The sequence below is a fragment of the Hemitrygon akajei genome, chromosome 8, assembly GCF_048418815.1.
Source record: "Hemitrygon akajei chromosome 8, sHemAka1.3, whole genome shotgun sequence".
In the NCBI taxonomy this organism is placed as follows: domain Eukaryota; kingdom Metazoa; phylum Chordata; class Chondrichthyes; order Myliobatiformes; family Dasyatidae; genus Hemitrygon; species Hemitrygon akajei.
Window position 1 is genome coordinate 156,777,400 of NC_133131.1, and position 23,130 is coordinate 156,800,529.

A 23,130-nucleotide genomic window follows, 5' to 3' on the forward strand; every position below is an offset into this window, starting at 1 on the left:
CAATGCTGAGCGACTGAACCTTCTTTACCAACCTCCCACATGGATCTTGTCAAAGGCCTAAGGGAACACCTTGTCAGCCCTGTGGATTTATCCACCCTAATTTGACTCAGGGTAGCAAACACATCTGTAATCTGTACAGGGTCCATGAAATTGATGCCATTTTAACCTCACTTCTAAGGCCTTTGTGTGCGTCTCCTGAGTAAAATAATTATTTAAGATCTCTCCCTGGTCTTTTGACTCCACACAGATTACCAATCTGATATTCCAGAGGATGAATTTTGTCCCTTGCAATCCTTTTGCTCTTAACATATCTGCAGAATCCATTAGGATTCTCCTTCACCTTGGCTGCTAGGGCAACCTAATGCCTTCTTTTAGCCCTCCTGATTTCTTTCGAGTGTTCTCTTGCATTTCTTATACTACATAAGCACATTTGTTCCTGCCTACCTATACCTACTATGCACCTCATTTGTTTTCTAAACCAGTGCCTCAATATCTCTTGAAAACCAAGGTTCCCTAAATCTCATTTCTTTGCCTTTTATTCTGACAGGCACATACAAGTTTTGTACTCTCAAAATTTCACTTTTAAAGTCCTCCCACGCACATTTGCTAGAAAACAGCCTGTCCCAATCCATGCTTGCCAGATCCTCTCTGATACCATCAAAATTGGCCTTTTTCCAATTTAGAATTTCAGTCACTATATTTAAGAGACACTCAGGCACTTAAATAGGCACGGAATAGGATACAGTTCCAATGTGAGCAAACAGGATTACTGTAGATGGGGAGTCTATATCTGTGCTGTACAACTATATGATCTAACTTGTTACTTCAAAGAATTAGGCATATCTACTTACCAATTCCATACAGCTAACCATTGATTACACCATGTTATTCAAAATGAGAAGTAATGTTCTTCTGTAGTATTTATTCAGTAATAGTGATGGTGCATTGTTGAGACTGTTATACTTCAGCTTATATTCAGAGCACTGATGCAACCACAGGTGCGGACAGTGTTGGACACTTTTGACTTATTTAAGGATGGAGTGGGTTGGTAGTGGTTCAAAGATTCACAAGGACCTGGACTGTACTGACAAGTGAAGGACCTGAAAGTACTGACAAGTGAAAGTCGGTACTTTGCACTGGTTCTGACTTACACAGCATAGAAACATGCACTTCGAACCACCAAGACTGTGTCAGTCATCAACCATCCATTTAGACTTATCATACGTTAATTCCACTTTTCATCTTCTCCACCTTCCTATTTACTGACCCCACATTCTTCCAAAAACTATACATTCAGAGTAATTTATAGTGACCTACCAACCCATCTCTTTGAGATGTGGAAGGAAACCAAAGTACTCAGGAAATCCACTTGACAATGACATTTAATTGAACAACCTTTTTTCACTTTTTAATATTTTGGTCAACTGGACCTACTATTTATCACTGGTGTTAATAATGTGCAGTGTTAGGAAATAAACTGAGTCATTAAACATGCCAATTATGAATAATATAATGCCATAATGTCAGCATATTACAAATAATAAATTGTTAATTATTTTTATGCAAGTCTGTGACTCATCTCGAAATAAGACAAAGTATGCCAAGTTCATTTTGGAACATTTTATTATCATTCATTTTCCTCACAGTTCAATACAAAGAATTTTTATATTAAGATTCTTTATTTTAAAATGGTCAATATTACAAATAAAAATCTTATGCACACCATAAATAAAAATAAAGATTCACACATAAGCTATTTGGACAGATTAATGCATTTAATAAAATGTTACAAAGTAATATTTGGAACATGAAGCAATTCCAAATCCTCCAACAGTATTTAGAAACCCTGAGAATGAGTACTCCATTGTAATGTTAATGCTACTGTAACTCCCAAAGAGCATCTATTTAAACCTCAACTGTAAATTCAGGTTAGGAAGGATCAACTTCAGTGACAGATACAACTTTGAATACAACAACCCTTTTAAGTTAACCAAGTACAGTTTTCAGGTGCCGAACTGCTAACCATATAATCGTTTCTACCACAGAATAGTGGCCAATTCAAGTGAAAGGCAATCCCTCTACATTCCTCCTGTGGGCTTAAACTGTAAGAAAAACAGCATGTTAGTGTCATACATTAGGATAATTTCAACATACATTTAACAAGCTTGCAAAGTGCCAGGTTATCTCCTCCACACACCACCTGCAAGAAAAACTAATTAGCAAATAAGTATATCTGTCATAAATACAGGTATTGGCAAATCCTGAATCATAGAATGAACCTCCATCACCAACAGAAAACAAAAATCAAAGTTATTTAAATGGCGTCCAAGCTCTTGAGCTATCATTTACTTTATGGCATTCATGCAAAACATTTCAAAATTTAATAAAAGATAAATTTCTATCAAACCCCTCAGACTAAAACTTTACACCATGAAAATAAGATTACCTATGCATGTCAATTTGCCATATGTTAAAAAAAATTACAATCTCCAAAAAGAAACATTGCTTAATGACATCATGCAATTGTGGCAATCACTTAACTTTAAAGTTTACAGTCATGTGAATGTCTACACTGTAAACTAGAAAAGGCACATACCACAATATACAGTACTAACTAGGTATGGAAAATAACCATGACAGGATTTCCAGAAAATACTATTCTAAAATACAAGGTGCCATAGAGATAGCTGCATAAGTTTCTTTAAAAAAGTTTTGAAATAAAGCATGGAATTCTCTGTGGATTAAACAGAAGTTATTTTAGGAGGGAAAAAAGGGATCCAACCAAATATACTGGATCAGAATACTGCATCTGTAAGGACATAAATCTGTTAGAAGCTTCATCCCTGACACCAACTGCTACTTCTCAGTTCCCTACAAAAAAAACACATCTGTGAATAATATTTAATGTGTCAGTCATTGAAACACAGATTGGTGCAGGCAGAATCCGTTTCCCTGCCAACCCTCAGCCCAGTCTTGGAAAAAAACACACTGGGGACACCTTATAGTTTAAGATAAAAGCTCTTAAGTATTATGCAAGACATTCAGCAGGGAAGAAAAACAAAGTGAATGAGGGGAAACTGCATAAATAATAGGTGGCTCTTAGCATTTCAAGGATGGTGAGAAGTCACTGTTACTTCAACTTTCTAATACAGCATGCTTGGTGAATAACAAATAAAATGATTACATAAATGTTAAGGTCAACTCTGTCTAGTTACTGACTTGTTCAAGACATCATTAAGGTGACCGACAGTTCATAATGGCTATAAGGTAATGCGTGGCCCTGTTCATCAAATTACTTTAACCAAAGACATCAAATAATGTATGGTTGGAAAGGAAAATAACATGGCTCTTACTTAAGATGCAAGCGGAATGTGCAAAGCAGCAGATTAAAATATACTTTCTCAGGCTATGAATTTTTGAGTACTTTTTCTTGAATTGGATATTAATAAAAATAGGATCTAAATGCTAGAATGCCAGAATGGAAACACATTCAAAATACAGTATCACAATCTTTCTTGCATCATTTTTGCACATTTGAAAAGAAACATGTACCCAATGCAACAAAATATTTCTTTGTAAATACAATTATCCTCAAGTATTAAGGAAATTTACTTTTCAGCATCTTACCATGCTGAATACTTTTATACTCAAAACTACAGCATTAGTTACATTTATATATAGTCTAAAGCAGAACTGAACACAAACAGTCAATATACAGCTGTTTAGCAGGGGCAAATTGTAGTTTAAGTTTAAATACAGAGTGTTGTTCACAATTCATTCTTTTGTGGACAGCCTGGGCCAAGAGATGTAGGGATGAAACAGTGGAAAAGTTGATGTTACAACATTCAGATACTGATCCTTCCCAACTGTGTTCTATAAAGAGCTCTAGTAAAAGCTACAACTTAGATTCAACGTGAATCAGCTTGTTCGTTTAACATTTGCATGTAATGGTCTCAATTACCAATACCAACCTAGTCAGAAGTTACAAAACAAATCTTACATGAAATCCTTTGGATTCATAAGATTCTAACCACATAAAATTGTGGCAATGCTGAACAGCTGAATACCCATGGATATCCTATTATTCCAGTAACCAATTTAAAATAAAAAAAAGTAAAGTATTTTTATGCAAACCCATATTGTTCTGTTTCTTAAAAAACTTTCTTGAAATATTGGGAAAGAACATGTTTCAGCACTTAGTCCTTACAATTAATACTGCATAAATGCAGGTATTTTGAACTCTGACTTTATATAAAAAGAAAAAGTAAAAGAATAATAATATTCAACTGATTTAACGATGCCAGTTATAAATAATGGACAGAAAACAATGTCAATAAGCGATCACGAATGGTTGCAGGGAAAATGATGGTTATTTCTAATGCACTGAAGCTATAAGTGTAAAGTTGGGGAAAACCACAGTATCTAACTCGTTGAATAACGTTAAATACAGCTTGAACAACAAGGTAGTAAAACAGCTCAATAAACATTGAACTTTTGTGCCATGATTGATGAATTCTTGATTATTCTACCTTATATATAAATATAAATTAATTGAACTTCTCTACACGTGTAAGGAAAAGCACAACAAATATTCTTCAAAAATTCTTAGTAATCCACTGAGTGAGTAAGTGAAGCCAAATTCAAAGCAAACAAAGCAACACCACACAATAAGCAAAGCATGACAATAAACTTGAACAATGCTACACTAAAATGCAAAAGCTACAGCAGGTTAAATACTACAAAACTAGCAGAGAATAAGGCCTGGATTTGAAATATCCACACAGCTAAATATTAATTCTAACCTTGTGGCAGGATATTCAAATCTAAACGATCCAAACAGAAGGCTAATACATTTGTCACTGACAGACAAATACATTACAGGCTATCACACTAAATAATCACACAACTATATCTCTATCCTTATAATTCTACATTTAAGCTATTCAATATTGAAAATGAACAAATAAAGGGTATTGCACATTCTTTTAAGTAAGATATTTAAATATTAATATAATTGACAATTATTGTCAATAATAATCTTGAAATAAACTTGAAATAATGCTTTCAAGTTATTTGCATCTGAGTTTGGGATGGGGTAGTGATTTATTAAAATATTTTGTCTATAATTCAGATCAAAAATATTACAAAATGTCAATAATGCATATCTAAATGCAAGTCAACAGAATGCACAGTTAAATGAATAAATGTATAAAATATTAAGAGAGAAAATGTACCTTTCACAACTGTTAATTGTAGCTATCTAATGTTGACCAGAAACAATACAACTAAAACACTATATTTGAGGGGAGTGGGGTAGAAAAAATTCTTTTTAAAAAGTGTTTAAACCACAACTTCTACATACAGTATTTCAAAACTTTTTCATGAACTCTCATACAGATGTGTGCTCACATTTCCAGCAGTGAAAATATCAACTAGGATGCTTCAGGAATCATCATGTAATGAGTTATCCAAATCGAGCAGGGGCTGCAATCCACTTCTTAAAATTAGCAATGTGGTTTGCACCATCAAAGTATAGTCCCTGTCAGCAAAAAGGCAACATGACTCAATGTTTCCTGAAACACACCAGAAAAATTACTGCTCTACCTTTGTAAAATGCAAGTTCTCCTTGCACGTAAAAGGTAGGTACTAATTTTAAGAATACTGCATGTAGGAGATTTAAAGGTGGACAATTATATACTTTTCTTCTATAACTCTTTAAACCATGGCCCTGAATCAGTTGCACGAAGTACAACTTCATTTCTGTCAATGTATGGGGCATCTCATTTAGAAGCTACCTCCTGCTAACAAGATTCCCATTAACATCCAGCAAATAAGTTATTGAGTCAGATTCAAATTATACTATTTGAACTCAACCCCACAAACTCAAGAAACATTTTACTACATAAGAAACAATACAGCAACACCCCAAAAAAAATTTGGCTCCACATACACACCGAGGAGTTTATAAAATATCACCTCTGAGTGAAAAGAATCATGCAAATAAACAGGAGAAAGTACATATGGAAGAACTGTGATCTTTATAAAAATGTATTAATACACAGAATGTCTTGTTCAGTTCAATAATCATTGCATCCAATAAACTTCCGAATACATTGAAAAAAACACAGGCAACTTCAGAAAGTATTAGCTAATGCAAAACATCTAAAAAGTAGATGGAACACCACGGACGATGACTTGAAAGCATTATGCTCTACTTACATGCTGCTATACAAATGCATCTTTACACTACAAGTGAAATCCACCAATGTGCAGTGAACAACTCTGATGATGGTTGCAGCAAATCTTCCTCTAAACACCTACATTTATACTGCACTTATGTCCTTAGAGTGTCATGTCTTACCCCCATTATTTCCCCTCTGACAACTATCCCGATTCTATTAACAAATGGCCATATACATTCCTTCCTCTAAAGCTATAGCACTGAAAGTAGTTGTTTCAATAACGAAAGTTATTCTTACTGGATGTGTATATATATTACACACACAATATATATTTTATACTTGTGGATGAGTTGTAACCCATTTGGTTTTCCAAAGCTAAGATGTTATATGCAAGTGCAACATCTAAGAGAACCAAATGGCAACTCAATTTGTGGATGATGCAATACAAAAAAAAACTGCAAAAAATAAAGACCAAAGACCCTTACCATCTGTAATATATTTCATTCCATCTACGTCTGATCACGATACAACAAATAGTTCCTCATATTGAAAGAACCAGCAGAGACAGATCCATTCTGTCTGGGTTTTGTTAAATGCATCCACCGAATTGCACGTAACAAGATTCTACTTCCTCAAACAGAAGCTTATGGTGGGTCTAAAAAACTAAGATGTAACCCTCATGATACTTTCAATCTTTGCATTACATCAGGATTGACCATCCAATCCAAAAAAAAAAGACTTGCATAAGATCAGTATATTCCTGGGTTGACAACCTCACCTCCTGCCCTTGTACTGTTTTTGTAGGTTTATGATAAACCTTCTGTGATAAATCTACAGTGTTTACAGTCATATATCAGCATGAACAAAATATGCAACTGAAAGCCTATCTATTTCATGCTAATCATAAAACCTCAAAAAACAGCAAGATCTGACAAATCTGGATTCTTTGCACTTATTTCCCCTATAACTGTTAGATAACCTCATTAAATGGGACTTTACTGGGCAAGCTCTCTCAAATGTTATATTACTATCTTGGATCTACAAACACATATATACTTTGTCCTATCACAAAACAGGTTAAACATCCAAGTTTCTCTGATCATCAAATCTGTAGAAACAATTCTCCAGCTGCACTTAAGTTAAATATGAAACTGAATGTCGACCATGCCAAACAAATGCTGTTTTGATTGCACAAAATTTACTTCTGCAAAGAATGACTGAGAAATGATGTATCAAGTTAAACACCTAAACAACTCTCAATTGTCTGAATAAGGTCAATTCTGTTTTCAAAGATATCCAATAAAAATGTTTTGCTGAAGACCTTGGAGCACATACTAATATAATACCTAAAACAATTTTTATCTCCATCCCAAGATATCATGCAATAACAACAGTTTCTTTAAGTTCTTCAGTTTTCAATGTCACTGAAAAAAGTGTAATCCCATCTGTTTTGGAAGGCTTGTGAATGACTAATTTCACCAGCAATCCAAGGCAAGAAAACTGAGCGAGCCAACTGCCACTGTCTGTGGCTGTGAAACCATCTTTCTACAGGTGATAAGAATTTAGCAGATACATTATGGTATGAATAAATGAATGGTGCGGTGGAATGAAAACCCGGTTCTCCAGTTCAACGTGCATCTACTTTAGTAAGCACTTGGTCTGTTTATAATCCCAAAGCAAAAGCTTTACATCAGGTACGAGACATTTATGCTAAATGTACAACTGTGGATGAAAATATTTAAAATGCTTGAACAAAGCCTTGAAACTGTCCTAATTTCATGGTTGATAATATGGAGAAGTACCAACTATAGATCAATCTATAGGAATGTATTAACATTCATTCTGTTATTAACCTAGCAGCCCTGATGAACTACCCAGAAGCATCCATCTTTGATCTGTATTTGTAATAGTAAACTACTTTGCAATCTTCTACCACTAAAGAAAATGAACAACTATGTTTCAAAAGTTGAATATCAAGTATGTTGGATATTTTACAAAGGTTATACCCTTCAAAATTATTTTGCCCTAATAGGTTATAAATCTACACATCTGATCTTTCATTCACTTCTGAAAAGAAAGGATAGGTAAATATTTTAAGGTAGTCAGTTAAATATCTGACCAATTTTTCTTCAAATTATCTTTTCAAAATATTAACAATGTATGTCTCCTCTGATTCGTAATTATAAATTTTCCAATAAGCAGATTTACTATGAAACAAAAATAAAACTCCAGTCAACAACTAACAGGCAAGCCTTCGTCAAATGTATTCCCTTGAACTTTCTATTTAGCATTATATGTCTAAACCCATATCAGGTGGTCTAAAAGAATGGATAATGTGAATTTACAACTCAAACTCAGCAGCATGCAGTTTAACTTAGCTTTCTTTCCAACTAATTCTTACTTAGATGGACATAATGATGGATTATAGGTGAGACATGACATTGGTACAATATAGTTTAAAAAGGGGTATGTATTTCACACAAATCTAACCCTGCAAGGAAAGAAGTCTGCAGCAACCATTATCTAGTGTTATTCACCATAAAAGTCTTCTATTATATAAGCAGCCAAACTACTTCTACAGTGCCTACTTCAGTCACTGTTCACAGATAAGTCATTCTTTGTGGTATTTTCAATCCACATAGGTGGTTTTGCCAAGATTTTGTTCCATTTGTTGACAAGAAACAAATATGGAGAAACAAGAGTACAATCTTCTTCAGTGCCATTACATACTTCAACCCACAATGGATTTGGGTCAACTCCTTTGGTTTCACCAACTTGACAGCTTACACTGGCTAGAAATTGATTGCTGTATGGTAGCTCTGCCATATCACATCTTCACTGGACTTGATCTGACCTTCTGCATTCGTACGTAGCTATGCTTCCATTCAAAGAGTAATCATTCATCCATCAGTGCCACATTGATATGTGAGAGATCTATCATGTGCCTGCAGAAATATGCAAGGAAATGTAATGCAAAAACAATTCCAAGAGATCCAGGATTAGAAGACAATTGTACATAAAATTAATATAAAAAACACAAGTCTTCTAAATACTTCTTCAGTTCTTCTTGACCTACTTTACATACTATGAAATGAAAGCCAGACCACTTTCAAACTCTGATATTTAATACCATTATTATGTATTACCAAAATGTCAGGTCAAACAAAATGTCAAGTTATACAGAACAAGTCTAAAGCAAAAACAAGGGAATGTGACATACAGATAGCCACTAATGGTGAAATGGAGGCAGCAGTACTCTTTCAAGTATAAATTAGAACAAATTAAACATACATATACTAGCTCAGTCTCAGGATGTTTCAAAGGAGTACACAGACAGTGTAGTATGGAGATAGAATAAAACAGTAAAGGAAAAATTGTAATCAATATCAATCTCTTTTCTAAAACTGAGGGAATAAGTTACTGCAATAATAAATGGTGATGGCAGTAGAGATGCAGTTGTTACAGCAACTCTGAGCACATTAGAAAAGTAGCATTTCATGTTGATAAACTGCCAATCAACCAAGTATGAACTGTAATTCTCAGGTAAATATTATGGGGCAAAGAAAAGAAACTTCCCGCATGGTAGTTTCCTAGGAGCTGGTGGTTGGCAAGTTGTGCATGGAGAAAATAATCCCACGTGTACTTTGATTCTGAACATCCTGAGAATAATACTTACCAAAGACTGAACTAAGAATTCAGGAATAAACAACAGAATTAAACCTAAACTTATATTTTCTGTTGAAAGAAAATGTATTTTACTTGGATTACAGATGTTATTGTTAAAGCATAATTTATGGTGTTCTTTTCCAATTTTTCACTTTCCAACAACAAAAATGAATAATGACCTGTGAAATTTCTGCTGAAAGGCTGAAGCATGCGCTGGTTCCTTGAATTTTGCGATGGCTTTTCGTTGCTCTCGCATCATCTTGAAGTCCTGCAAAAATATTTTGGAAGTGTATCATTTTGAAATTTGATTTTTGACATAATCCAACTGTCACATTCAAAGGAGAACTGGATAAATACTCGAAGAAATTCTATTTAATAGGAGAATATGATGCTGTGGAGTAAACTGGACAACTTAATGAAAAAACAGCCAACATGTAAATCACATTCTTCTGTCATTCTGTAATATTATGCAATATCACTTAACTTACACATTTCTCTCCTAAAGATCAAGTCCCACAAGTCACGTGGTACTTACAAATTGGTACAGCATCAGCTTCAAGTAAAACTGCAAGCACTCTGAACTTCAGTCAAATTTACTCCAAGCACAAGTGAAGTAAATTTGAATTCAACATATTTTCTCTCTCTTCCAAGCCTCCTTGCTTTCATTTGCTTTGATTCATGTCAATGACAGTTTCCATTTTGCTGGTGATTCACAGAAGCCTGACTGGTTACTGGACTTTGTCCTGCTTTTTATAAACAGAATACATTTGCCTCTTAGCTCCAGCAACTTCTTATGCTGTGTGTAATTTGTGCATTCTCCTTTTGACTACATGTTTTCCCTGGAACTCTAATTTTCTCCCATTCCCAAAGTTGGATAGGTTAATTGGCAACTGTAAATTGCCCGAGTGTGCAGATGAGTGGCAGAATCTAGATTTAGGGAGAGTAGGAAATAAGACTGTTCTTTTGAGTCAGCATAGGAACTACTTCTTCCCATCATCAGATTTCTGAACAGTCCATGAACCCACCAATATGACCTCACTATGCCTCTGTCATGCACTCTCCCCTCTGTATATATTTATTTATTGCAATTTATAGCATTTTATAACGTCTTACACTGTACTGCTGCCACAAAACAATAATTTTCATGACATGTCTGTGATAATAAAGTTGATTCTGGATTTTCAGTGAGTTGAAATGCCTTCAGCCTATATTGTAAGGAAATACGAATTAGAAAAATATGATTTGACTTTCATAAAACTGGGTTGGATATGCCCGATCACCTTAATTTTACCCCAGAGCCCTGCACTAATGCTTTTCCAGAACAGCTTCTAACACTTTCTCTCTTGGAGATTAGCTTATTGGTATGTAGTTTTTAGCTTCCTTGTCTCTAACCCTCCTTGAATAAAAAAATATTTGACTTTTTCCAAACTATTGGAACCTCCTCCAAATCCAGACATTCTGGAGCATTAAATCCAATGTATTAACCACATCACCAGCCAATGCTTTAAGGATGTAGACTTTCACAACCCAGAGACTTGTCAACGTTTATTTCCAACAATTTGCTGAGTTCCACATTCATTGTAATATTTTTTTCAGTTCCTCCTTTCCAATTTCAGAGAAACTATATCTATCGTCTGAAGAGAAGCCCAACACTAAATACCCATCAAATTCATTTATTCTCTTCTTATTTTCAAAGGTTCATTATCAAAGTATACTACTCTGAAACTCTTATTCTCCAGATAGCACGGAACCAGGAAAGAAAAGACCATCAGCACAATCATCAATCCCCACATCCCCTACCCCCCCACAAAAAAAGGGGAAAAAGATCAGGCAAAAAACACAGAATACAACAAAAAAACACCTTAAGACTGGAACAAAAGTCCACAGTCCGAATCCACATCCAAAACACTGAAAACATTCTCCCTCTCTGTAGCAGAGCGATCTCACAGCGATACAAAGCAGACTCCCCTCTCCAGCAGCACAGTGATCTCACCGGCGATAAAAAAGGGAGTCTGCTCTCTCTGTAGTAGAGCAATCTCACCAGTGATTAAAAAGGTCGTCTCCCTTCTTTGGCAGCACAGTGATCCCCCAGCAATACAAAAGCAGACAGCCAGCATTTCAATCTCCCTCATCGCTTTCATCGGCAAAATGGAGTCGAAAATCGGGTCGCAGCCTTCTCATCACAAAATTCCCGCATGCTGTCTCTGCCTCTTTGAATCCCCTCAAATACTGCAGAGCACTGAAACACCCAAATAATCTCCAAACTGCAAATCAAAGACTCCAACAGTTCCAGAATCATATCCAAGATGAAAAACAAATGTAAAAGACATAAAAGAAGTGAAATATATGGTTTCATGATCTATCCAGAAGATGTCACCCAAAGGAGTATTGTATGCAGGTGCCATCTTGACTGGAAGTTCAACCAGAATTATTTTTCCATTATTAATTCTCAGGACAAGTTCTCCATAGGACCAAATCTAAATTTATATTTCTGGCTAACTTTGTCTCATACAATCTTTTCCTTCCTCACCAATCCTTACCTTTCCTAGTTTTTGAAGTCTTCTGAACTGACCCATATCTTTGTATAATTGTTTTCTTTTTCTTTAAATTTAAAACCATCTTTAACTTTTTTTTTTGCTAATCACGAACGGTGGGTCCTACCCCTGGAATTTTTCTGTCTTGTTGGAATACATCAACACTGAGATTTCTGAAAGGTACTGTTAAATGTCTCACTGCACTTTGACTAGTGATTTTGCATTTTTACCCATTTACTTCCACCTATTACCCACCTACTTCAACCTTGAACTTCACCACTGCCTCTCTCCACTCCAGCTGCCTATCATCCTCCATATCTCCTTAAGCCAACTATCACCTACTGGTCTCTCTCTCTCTCTCTCTCTCTCACCCCCCCCCTTTCCTCTTTACACTGGTCACCTTCCCTCTCCACTCACTGTGCAAGCTAGTTATATGCCTTTTTGCCAAAATAAAATCTGCACTGCTCATTTAGTTCTCAATCTTCAATAACATTTCTTGAACTGTTTTATTATGAATATTTGATTTTTTTAAAAATAAAGTTAGTTTCTTATGGCCCAACTACCAAGTCTTTCATTTAGTGCTGTGTAATTAGTAGAGACATTCAGTCAGATGCCCAGTGCTCATTAAATTACCAGTCTGGGAACAAAATATCGACAGCTTTCTTCTCCTGCCATTAGCATTTTAGAATTTTTTTTGCAGATGAATGCAACTACTTTTGAGTTAGTTAGCATGGTGATCTGGAGATCTTAATATGAAAGACATTTTGATAGCAAACCTGCAGACATGTCAGGAATCACCTCCTTTTGGATTATTTCAAATGAGTACTGTACCATTTATGCGCCTAAAAGGCAATCCATGAGTTATGTATTGGCTGAAATTAAATGTAAAAACTGCATTAAACATATTTCACACACAACAGATGGAGTGAGTGATTCAGAGAGGAGCCAAGGCAGAAGAGTTTTGATGTCTCCACCTAAACAGGGTGCGAGGTTGGATCGCTCTAAGCGCTGAGCCAATTTGGAGAGGTCAAGAATGGCTTTGGGCTCGGTGGCGAGGTCTAAGCCCAGAGCATATCACTGCAGTGGGACCTGAGTCCAAGTGTGCGGCAGCATCCAGTGTTTGGATGATCTAAATGCTGGCCCGGGCAGAATGGAAAGGTGGGATGTCAGGCTGTTTCCACCTGCTCTCCCATGACGTTCACTACTCACTCTGAGGTGCTGAGGCTGTGAGACTGCTCTGGCTTTTACGCATTTCATGCCCATGAGTTTCACAGCTTCACAGTTACCCCACCCCATATGATGAACTGAAACCGAGGCTTTTGGCCTACTCCGGCTGCTCCGTTATTAGAGTTGATGGAATTAATTTGGTTCAGAATTCCGTTGCTTGCTTCTACTGTTTGTATGATTTGTGTTTTTCTCCCCATCTTCCTCTGTGCATTGGGTGCTGGTCTTTTTTTTAAATTGGGTTCTTTCAGGTTTCTTGCTCTGTGGCTGCCTGTAGGCAGACGAATCTCAAGGTTGTATAATTCATATATACTTTGATAATAAATGTACTTTGAACTTTGAACATGTTCCTCCACAAGCCTTGCCAGATCACAGTAGCACTTTTACTAAAGGAAACTCTTTTGTCTTAGAAATCAGATTTAAATTCCCTATACCAGAGAAAGGTATCTTCTTGCAGGATAAAGAATAGCATCTTTAATAGAAATTAATAATTCTGCTAGCATATTTTGCATCCTGCAGATGACTTACAGCATTCTAGCACGAATAGGAACACAATATTAAGTTTACTAGGAAAGGTCAAAACATAGAGATCTAAAATTTGCTCAATTGAGCTTAAAAGCTGTATATCAGTAAGAACTGACAGAACTGTGGGTGAATACGTACGATAAGACCAGAAAAAATAGGAGCAGAATTAGATCATTCAGCCCATCAAGTCTGCTCCACCATTCCATCATGGCTGATTCTGGATCCCACTCAACCCCATACACCTGCCTTCTCACCATATCCTTTGATGCCCTGAGTGATCAGGAAACGATCAACTATTGCCTTAAATACATCCAGAGACTTGGCCTCCACTGCAGTCTGCGGCAGAGCATTCCACAGATCTACTACACTCTGGTTGAAAATATTCCTCCTTACCTCTGTTCTAAAGGGTCAGCCCTCAATTTTGAGGTTATGCCCTCTAGTTCTGGAAACATCCTCTCCACATCCACTGTATCTAGTCCATTCAATGTTCGGTATGTTTCAATAAGATTACTCCACATTCTTCTAAATTCCAGTGAGTACAGACCAAAAGGTGCCAAACGCTCTTATGTTAACCCCTTCATTCTTGGAATCATCCTCATCAATCTTCTCTGGACTCTCTCCAATGACAACATACCCTTTCTGAGACATAAGGCCCAAAACTGTTGACAATACTCCAAATACAGCCTGATTAATATCATATAAAGGTTCAGCATTATCTCCTTGCTTTTATATTCTATTCCCCTTGAAATAAATGCCAACATTGCATTTGCCTTCTTTACCACAGACTCAACCTGTAATTAACTTTCTGGGAGTCTTGCACGAGGACTCCTAGGTCCCTCTGCTCTGCTGTCATCCCCGCCAATATCCTCCCCCAATCCACCGAGGCAAGCTCCTCTCTCATGCCTCTGTAATTCCCTTTATTCCACTGCAATACAGATACATGTGAATTATGCTTCTTCCTCTCAAATTTGAAATATGAATTCAATCATATTATGATCACTGCCTCCAAAAGGTTCTTTTACTTTAAGCTCCCAAATAAGATCTGGGTTATTACACAACACTCAATCTAAGATAATCTAAAACAAGCTACTCAAAAAAAACCATCTCATAGGCATTCAACAAATTCCCTCTCTCGCAATCCAATACCAACCTGATTTTCCTAATCCCGTTGCATATTGAAGTCCCCCATTACAATTGTGTCATTACCCTTAATTACATGCCCTATCCAGCTCCTTCTGCAATCTCAACCCCATATCTTGGCTGCTATTTGGAGGCCTTTATGATTCCCATAATGGTTTTTTTCACCCTTGAAATTTCTTAACTCCACCCACAAAAATTCAACATTCTCTGACCCAATGTCACCTCTTTCTAAAGATGTAATTCCATCCCTTCTGACAGACTCACGCCACTGTCTATGCTTTCTTGCCTGTCATTTCAATGCTTAGTACGGTATATCCTTTGATGTTAAGCTCCCAATTATGGCCTTTCAGCCACGACTCAGTGATGCCACATCATACTGACCAATCTCTAATTGCGCCATGAATTCGTCCACCTTATTCCAAATGCCACACTCATTTAAATACAGAACCTTCAGTCCTGCATTCTTTGTCCTTTTGAACTTTGCCTCTGTGGTACAATTTAACACTCTGCCCTCTCTGCATCTGTACCCAGTCATTGGCTTGTTCTTCCTTCACATTCATGTTACACAGATCATCTACTTGTAAACCTGCTGGCTCATCCTCAGCTCTGTCATACTGGTTCCCATCTCCCTGCCATATTACTTTAAACCACTCCCAACAGCTCTATACGTTAGCAAAGCTGAAACAAAAAAGTAAATGAGTGAAAGTCACTTGCCTGTTAGAATCCAACACAAAAGAGTCTTAAAGAGAGGAAAGCAATGACACAATATAGAGAAAATCATTAAGATAAGAGTTCAAATATCATGGTGAAACATTGGAAGCCACTGAAGGCTGAAATACCAACCAGAGGAGTTGCAAAAGTCTTGACTTTGCATATTTAGGCATTTGCCTAAAACCAGTCAATAGTAGAGTGGCCAATTTAATAGTTTTTAAAGTTTTTTTGTTACAGACAGGTTCAAATGGAAATCTGGTAGAAGCAGAGTTTTTACAGGTGTTCAACTGAAGGAAGTTTTCACTCTTTTGAATATAAAAACTGGAGAGATAACTGGACATGTAATTCAGACCTTCCCTTCCACTACCATCATCACTTCCTAAGGCCTTCAATAATCTACAATACACTGGCTATTTTGTCATTTACATGTTGCCTCTCAGTAAGATATATATCAGCCCACTGCCAGTTTCTGTATGTTGGCCAACATCCCCAACTACATCTCAAAAATATGCATGTATTCAAGCTTGTTGTCTGGCATAAAGCAAGACCATAGCTTTCAGACTTCACCATAATATTGTTCCTTTGGAAGCTGCAGCTGTTTGAATCAGATGCAAAATATTTTCACCATATTTCCAACTCATTTTTTGTTAACCTCCCAACCTCGACCCTTTATACATAGAATATTATAGCGCAGTGCAGGCCCTTCGGCCCACAATATTGTGCTGACCTTTTAACCTACTCTGAGATCAGTCCACCCCTTCTCTCTGACATAGTCTTCCAATTTCTATCACCCATGTGCTTATCTAAGAGATTTTTAAATGTCCCTTACGTATCTGACTCCACCACCACCCCTGGCTGTGCGCTTCACGAACCCACCACACTCTTATGAAAAAAAAAGGGATCTCTGACATCCCTCCTATACCTTCCTCCAAGCACCTTAAAATTATGCCCCCTTATATTAGCCACTTCTGCCCTGGGGAGAAGTCGCTGGCTGTCCACTCGATCTGGGCCTCTTATCATCTTGTACACGTCTAACAAGTTTCCTCACATCCTCCTTTGCTTCAAATAGAAAAACCCTAGCTCACTTATCTTTATTGTCCCCAAATTGAACAATTCTCAGCTGCAAAAATCCTGGACCAAGTCCCATGCCGACAAGTAGTTTCTCCATTGCTCCCCGTAATCCTAATTATTAAATCTCAAGTCATATTGATATACACCAGATTTAGGTAATCTGATCAAAACAGTCTTCTTCAGGATAAATCAACACACTTGCTCGCTCTTGTTTATACACCTGCATCCTCAACTAACCCCCACCAACTCGCCTCCCCAAATATACAAGAAAATAATGGCCAAGCCAGGTCACACTCAAGAACTGAAAATTAAACTTAACATCTCAAATCATTGAGAGAACCACCTTCTGGATCAGATTCCCTTCTAAATCCTCTAGATAGATAGATAGATAGATAGATAGATAGATACTTTATTCATCCCCATGGGGAAATTCAACATTTTTTCCAATGTCCCATACACTTGTTGTAGCAAAAACTCATTACATACAATACTTAACTCAGTAATAATATGATATGCATCTAAATCACTAACTCAAAAAGCATTAATAATAGCTTTAAAAAAAAGTTCTTAAGTCCTGGCAGTTGAATTGTAAAGCCTAATGGCATTGGGGAGTATTGACCTCTTCATCCTGTCTGAGGAGCATTGCATCGACAGTAACCTGTCGCTGAAACTGCTTCTCTGTCTCTGGATGGTGCTATGTAGAGGATGTTCAGGGTTTTCCATAATTGACCGTAGCCTACTCAGCGCCCTTCGCTCAGCTACCGATATTAAACTCTCCAGTACTTTGCCCACGACAGAGGTTCTCTTAATCCAGCGTTTCCATCCTTGTGCATCTCTAATTATAACCTTCCAGCCTCCATCTCCATCTCCACCTCCACCCTCCCCTTCCTGCAACCTGGCTCCACCTACCCACTTATTTTCTCTCCCTATCTTTCACCCACTAGCCACTGTTGCCCGGCTCCACCTCTTCCCCCCTTCCCCACCTACCTGTATTTGGCAGCCCCTGCCTCAATCTTTCCTCTCACCTCTTTTTGGCTATCTCCCATCTATACTCAGTCCTAATGCAGCATCTTGACATAAAATATCAACTATCCCTTTGCTTCCACAGATGTTGCTTGCCTCAATAAGTTCCTCCAGTAGTTAGCTTTCTGCCCTAGAGCTGAAGCTCACATTGTTCAACTGCAATGCAATGAGCAGAGTCATGAATATATTAATCAATAAAGAGCACAAAAAGGCACATCAATTTTTGTATGACATTTGGTTTAAAATGTGACGAATCTGAAGTTGTACAATGATAAGCAAGCCTCACACAAAAATGAACTAATTAAAACAAATCTTTCACCAAGCAGGATAATTATGAATGAGCAAGACCCCTTAAGAAAGCTGAAGCTAAAGGCCAAACATAATGTATATTATATAAAAGGCAGTGTGTTAATGAGAGGCACAGCTGCAGATTTGAAAACCTGCAGGTTTTGTAGACTTATAGTAATACAATACTACTTGACACTTATTAAATTTTGGCTTTATGACAAAAGCATTCACTTCAAGTATCTGCAATTAAAAAACATAATTGACTATGAGTGATCATTCTGTACAAATGCAGCATGGGAATTTTCTTTGAGAAATAACTGGAGACATAAACCTAGAAGCATTCTTAGTTCCAAACAAATTTAAAAGGTAAATTATTCTCTAAAAGATTCAACAATCTGCTATCTGCGATGAAGTTATGCACCACATATCCTGGTTAACTAGAAACATTAGTGCTATCTGTCCCATGAATAAGTCCTGGCAGAAACCCAAGTAACACTGTCCCTGCATATTTTAATACCTAATTAGTATCACACTTAAGATAGGAGAGGGTGGAGGGACAAAGGAGGAGCAAGAACATGAATTGAAAGACACAAAATGGAGAGATGCAAGAAAAAAAACTACCGGTACTTATAAACCATCCAATAGCTCCTAAGTGAACCATTTCCAAACCCTTCTTTTCAACATTTACCCTGCCCAATGAATTTTATCCATTGCCTTTATCAGTTCCTCATATTTTCCATTTGAACATAAATATGACCTGAATATTTTATAGAATGTTTTGAAACAGATTTCATTTCCTTCATCTATCTAATGTTAAGAATATGTTTTATTGTATTTCTACTGCATTGCTATGAAATATTTTTAGTTTAGCAGTTTTCTGCAAATGCAGTGTGTTCTGTTAGTTATGCTTCACAGATTAGTACTTTTGCTTAGGCTGAGATAAGGAGAGTTTGCTCAGCCTAGAAATGTTGCGTCAGCTAATTGGGTTTATTTGGAATTGTGCAGTGACATTCTGTCCAGTAGGATGTCACGGAATATTCGAGAGAGCTATGTGGGATCAGATTTCTGAAGGCTTTGGCTCTTTTGTTGGGAGGTATGGAGAAGATCATAAGATGCTCAGAGGATCCCACCTGAAGGGGCCACCCTATTGTAAGAATGGCTCCGTGCAGGCAAATGGTTCAAAGGAGGAAGTGCCAATACTCCTGAGTTAGGCAGTTTGTTCAAAATGGTCTTCGAAGCAAGTTTGAACTGTGGCTATTATCTTTCATGCAAATAATGTGGGTTCAGCACACAAGTAATCAATGTGAAGGATCCTGACTATTCAAGAAATGAGCTCCAACGTTCATGTACGCATTCAGACTGGTTTAACTGTAATGGCCTTTATCCTTTCTTCTGACTGTTCCTTTCTTATTGACTGTTTGTTAAAGTTGAAACATCTTATATACTTCCATTTTAATTTTATATTGGTGCAAGGTCTGTAATTTCCTGATGACTAATAACATGGGGTGCATGGGAGGGGTAGCATCTCTAGATGGGTGGCTTGTCGCACTCTTGGAGTGGTTCATCATCTATTGCTCCCTACCAACGCCCAGCTCTCACCTGTGGCTCCTCATACTTCGACAGGCTGGCTAAACCAGGTGAGGGTAGCCAACAGGTCTGAAACCCTTGGTGAGATAGGAATTTGCTCATCTCAGCATGCGAAGGCTGCTTCGGTGGATCAGGCGGAGGAAACCCCGGGGGTTCAACAGCTGAGAAGGTGTTGCAGCAGCGCATTGTGGAGTGCGTAGGGTGCAGCAGAGCACTTAAGACGCAGCCATCCAATGAAGCCAAGCAAGTTGCCAGACATAATGATTCTTCATGCCACTGGATCCTGACTTCTGAGGCCGAGAGAGTGCAATTGTCTCTGTGCAAGGCTTTTCCACTTTAATATCTTTCATGCACTGGTTACATTGTGCAAAAAAGGTTGTCTGGTGGCGCAGTGAGGTCAGTGCCGGGCTCGAGAACGGAGGTTCCCGAGTTCGATCCACTGACAGGCCGCCCCAAGCATGCTCTCCATCCATGCTGGGTTGACGTCGAGCTCGCAACTCGACCTCGTTAAAAAAAACACAGCCACCTTGCACAATGTAGTCTTCCTCGGACCACGAGAGACAACCATAATGATAACTTTGCACGGAGCAGCATTCACCACAATTTTCATTCACTCATTGGAACACCACAACTTTCCTGTTTGGCTGAACCCAAATCATACCGATGCAATTTGGTTTTTAATAAATTTATGCCAGCTGTCTTATATTTCAAAGTTTCACTAACTTTATACCAATTTATCAATCCTCAACATGCTCTTTGGCCCAACACATCAGTGCCTTCCATGATGCTAGTCTAAACTGATCGCATCTGGCTGCACGTGAATCACTTCACTTTTCTCCCCAGCCTATTGATGCGCCAATTCAAATGCTTCTTAACTGCTGCTATCCTGCTTCTTCACTTCTCCTGGCATCACATTCCCTGCACTTCCCATTGTGTAAAAAACCTGCCTTGTGAATCTCCTTTAAACTTACCATTCTCACCTTACACCTCTGCTTTCTACTATTTGACATTTCTACCCTGGGAATAACTTTCTACATGGTTCTAGACAATTCCTCCTTAATATCAGCAGGAGCAAGGGTAGATTTCCTTCAGGTTGCCTTGACACCTCTAACACTCCACAGAAACCAATGAGTTTATCCAACTGCTCCTTACAGCTAATACTCTCTTACTCAGGCAACGTCCCAGGGAACCTCTGTTGCACCTCTCCAAAGGCTTCCTGTACATCCTTCTTGTAAAATAGTGACCAGGATTGCATACAATACTCCAAATGTGGCCTAACCAAAATTTTATACAGCTGTAATATGTATTTCCAACTTTTAGACTCAATGTCTTGACTAGTGAAGACAAGCATGCTGTACGCCTCCTTTACCAACCTATCCACCAGTTGGCATAATCAGGGCGCTACAGATTTGCACCTCATGATTCCTCTGTACATTAATGCTCCCAAGGGTCTTGCCATTTACTATACATGTGTCTTTTGACCACTTTCATCACAATCCACATCTCCAATTATTTTCATGTTAGCTGGAAACTAACTAATCAAACCACCTATATTTGCATCCATATTGTTTAAAATTAGACGTCTTAGTACTGAACCATTCAAAACACCATTGGTCATAGACTTCCAGTTACCAAACACCCACAGGTATGACTGTCTTCTATGAACAAGACAATTTCAGATTTAAATTAGACAACAGGGTGACCCATTTGGGCACCCTTTGAGAGAAGGATAGTGCAGTCTGATCTAACCATAATGAACATTAAATTTTTCCTGAATGCTATTGGTATTGCTTTACTTTGGAAATTGAAGAATAAAAACCATTATTAAAGAAGAAAGACGCGTAGCAAGACAAATATAGCTCCTCCTCGTTTAACGAAGGACATTTCTGATGGCAACATTTCTGGTTGATCTGCCTCTCTTGTGCCTCTTGTTGTCATTCTGGAGACGTGCAGTTCTTTCATGCGCTGTCTCTTCATCTCGTCTGCTGTTTGTTTTTTGTCTCTGATCTTGGAGACATGCATTTCTCAGCTCCTTTGTCTGTTCCTCTCTCCTCCTCCTGTGCCTGTTGTTGTCATTCTGGAGATGTGCATGCCTCTCCTCCTCTTCCTCTTCTCTCATCTTTTTTGTCCTGACTCTTTGATCCTAGAGTCTTGCGGCCCTGGCCTCATCCGATTCTTGTTCTCTCCCTCTCCTTGCTGCTTCCCGACGACGTTTGGCGTCCCCCCTTCTCTTTCCACGCGGCATAATTAGGCTGACCATATTTTTTTTTACCCTAATGCTGGATGGAAGATACGAAGCAATAATACCTAAGAAAGCTAATTATTCTCGATGATGTGGCTGGCGCTCTCCTAAATGGACGTGATATAGTCAGCGCTGTCCTTTGACTGCAGCAAAGGGTTTTATGGGTTTCTCGAAGCATATCATTACAGGTTATGGGATGTTATGTCATGCTTAAATTTAGAGAAGATCCGATGTTCAGTTTTTGAATCTAGTGAAGACATTTATATATTGTGGGGACCATTTTTGAGTTATTTTCAAAACCTTTGATCTGTTGTAAATGTACAGATGGTGGCTAAAAATGTTTTATTATATGATAAGGGTTCCCCCCCCCCCTGCCCTTTTTTCTTGCTTTTCCTAACAGCTCTGACTTTGGTAGTGGGTTTTAATTTTTTTGTGTATACCAAGTTTTTCATATTTCAATATTACGATTTAATTTTTATGAATACGGGTTTTGTGATTGTAACTGCATTTTTAATACAATGCATTTGGTACTTTTTTTTGACTTATAATATATATCTTCTTGTACTCTGTATTCCTTTATGCAGAAACTAATAAAAATATTGAAAAAGAAGTATGTCATTACAATAAGATTTAATGATCTCTTATTGATGGGTGGCAGTTAGATCTGTCCCAATCCTGCACATGCTGATGGTGATATGTGACCGCTCGAAATAGAACTGCCCTGCCCTTTTGCTGCGGTTGGTGTCGCTGCTGAGGCTGGCCGTACGCATGCGTCGTGATGTCGCGTCCTGATTTCCATGATGGTAGATCAGCTCTCGGGTGAAAGCCAGCCTGTTGACTTTTGTGAATGAGCAATTTTATACGAATATATAACCCTGAACTTTGCCTGCATTCTGTAAGTTAGTGCATTTTAAGTCGATTTAGCCAAAAAAAGTGC

At 37.7% G+C, this 23,130-nt stretch overlaps 1 protein-coding gene across 3 annotated transcripts in view; it reads right to left on the reverse strand.

Moving 5' to 3' along the window:
- Positions 1–1,660: 1,660 nt before the first annotated feature.
- The window catches only part of rbm33a (RNA binding motif protein 33a), a 184,464-nt gene continuing 162,994 nt past the window's right edge, over positions 1,661–23,130 (reverse strand). For all 3 annotated transcript variants that reach the window (XM_073054888.1, XM_073054889.1, XM_073054887.1), the window contains 2 exons: positions 10,028–10,116; positions 1,661–9,127 (listed from right to left, as the gene is read on the reverse strand). In XM_073054888.1, the coding sequence (XP_072910989.1) occupies positions 9,079–9,127; positions 10,028–10,116 (138 nt within the window). In that variant the 3' untranslated portion in view covers positions 1,661–9,078. The remainder of the gene's footprint in view (positions 9,128–10,027; positions 10,117–23,130) is intronic.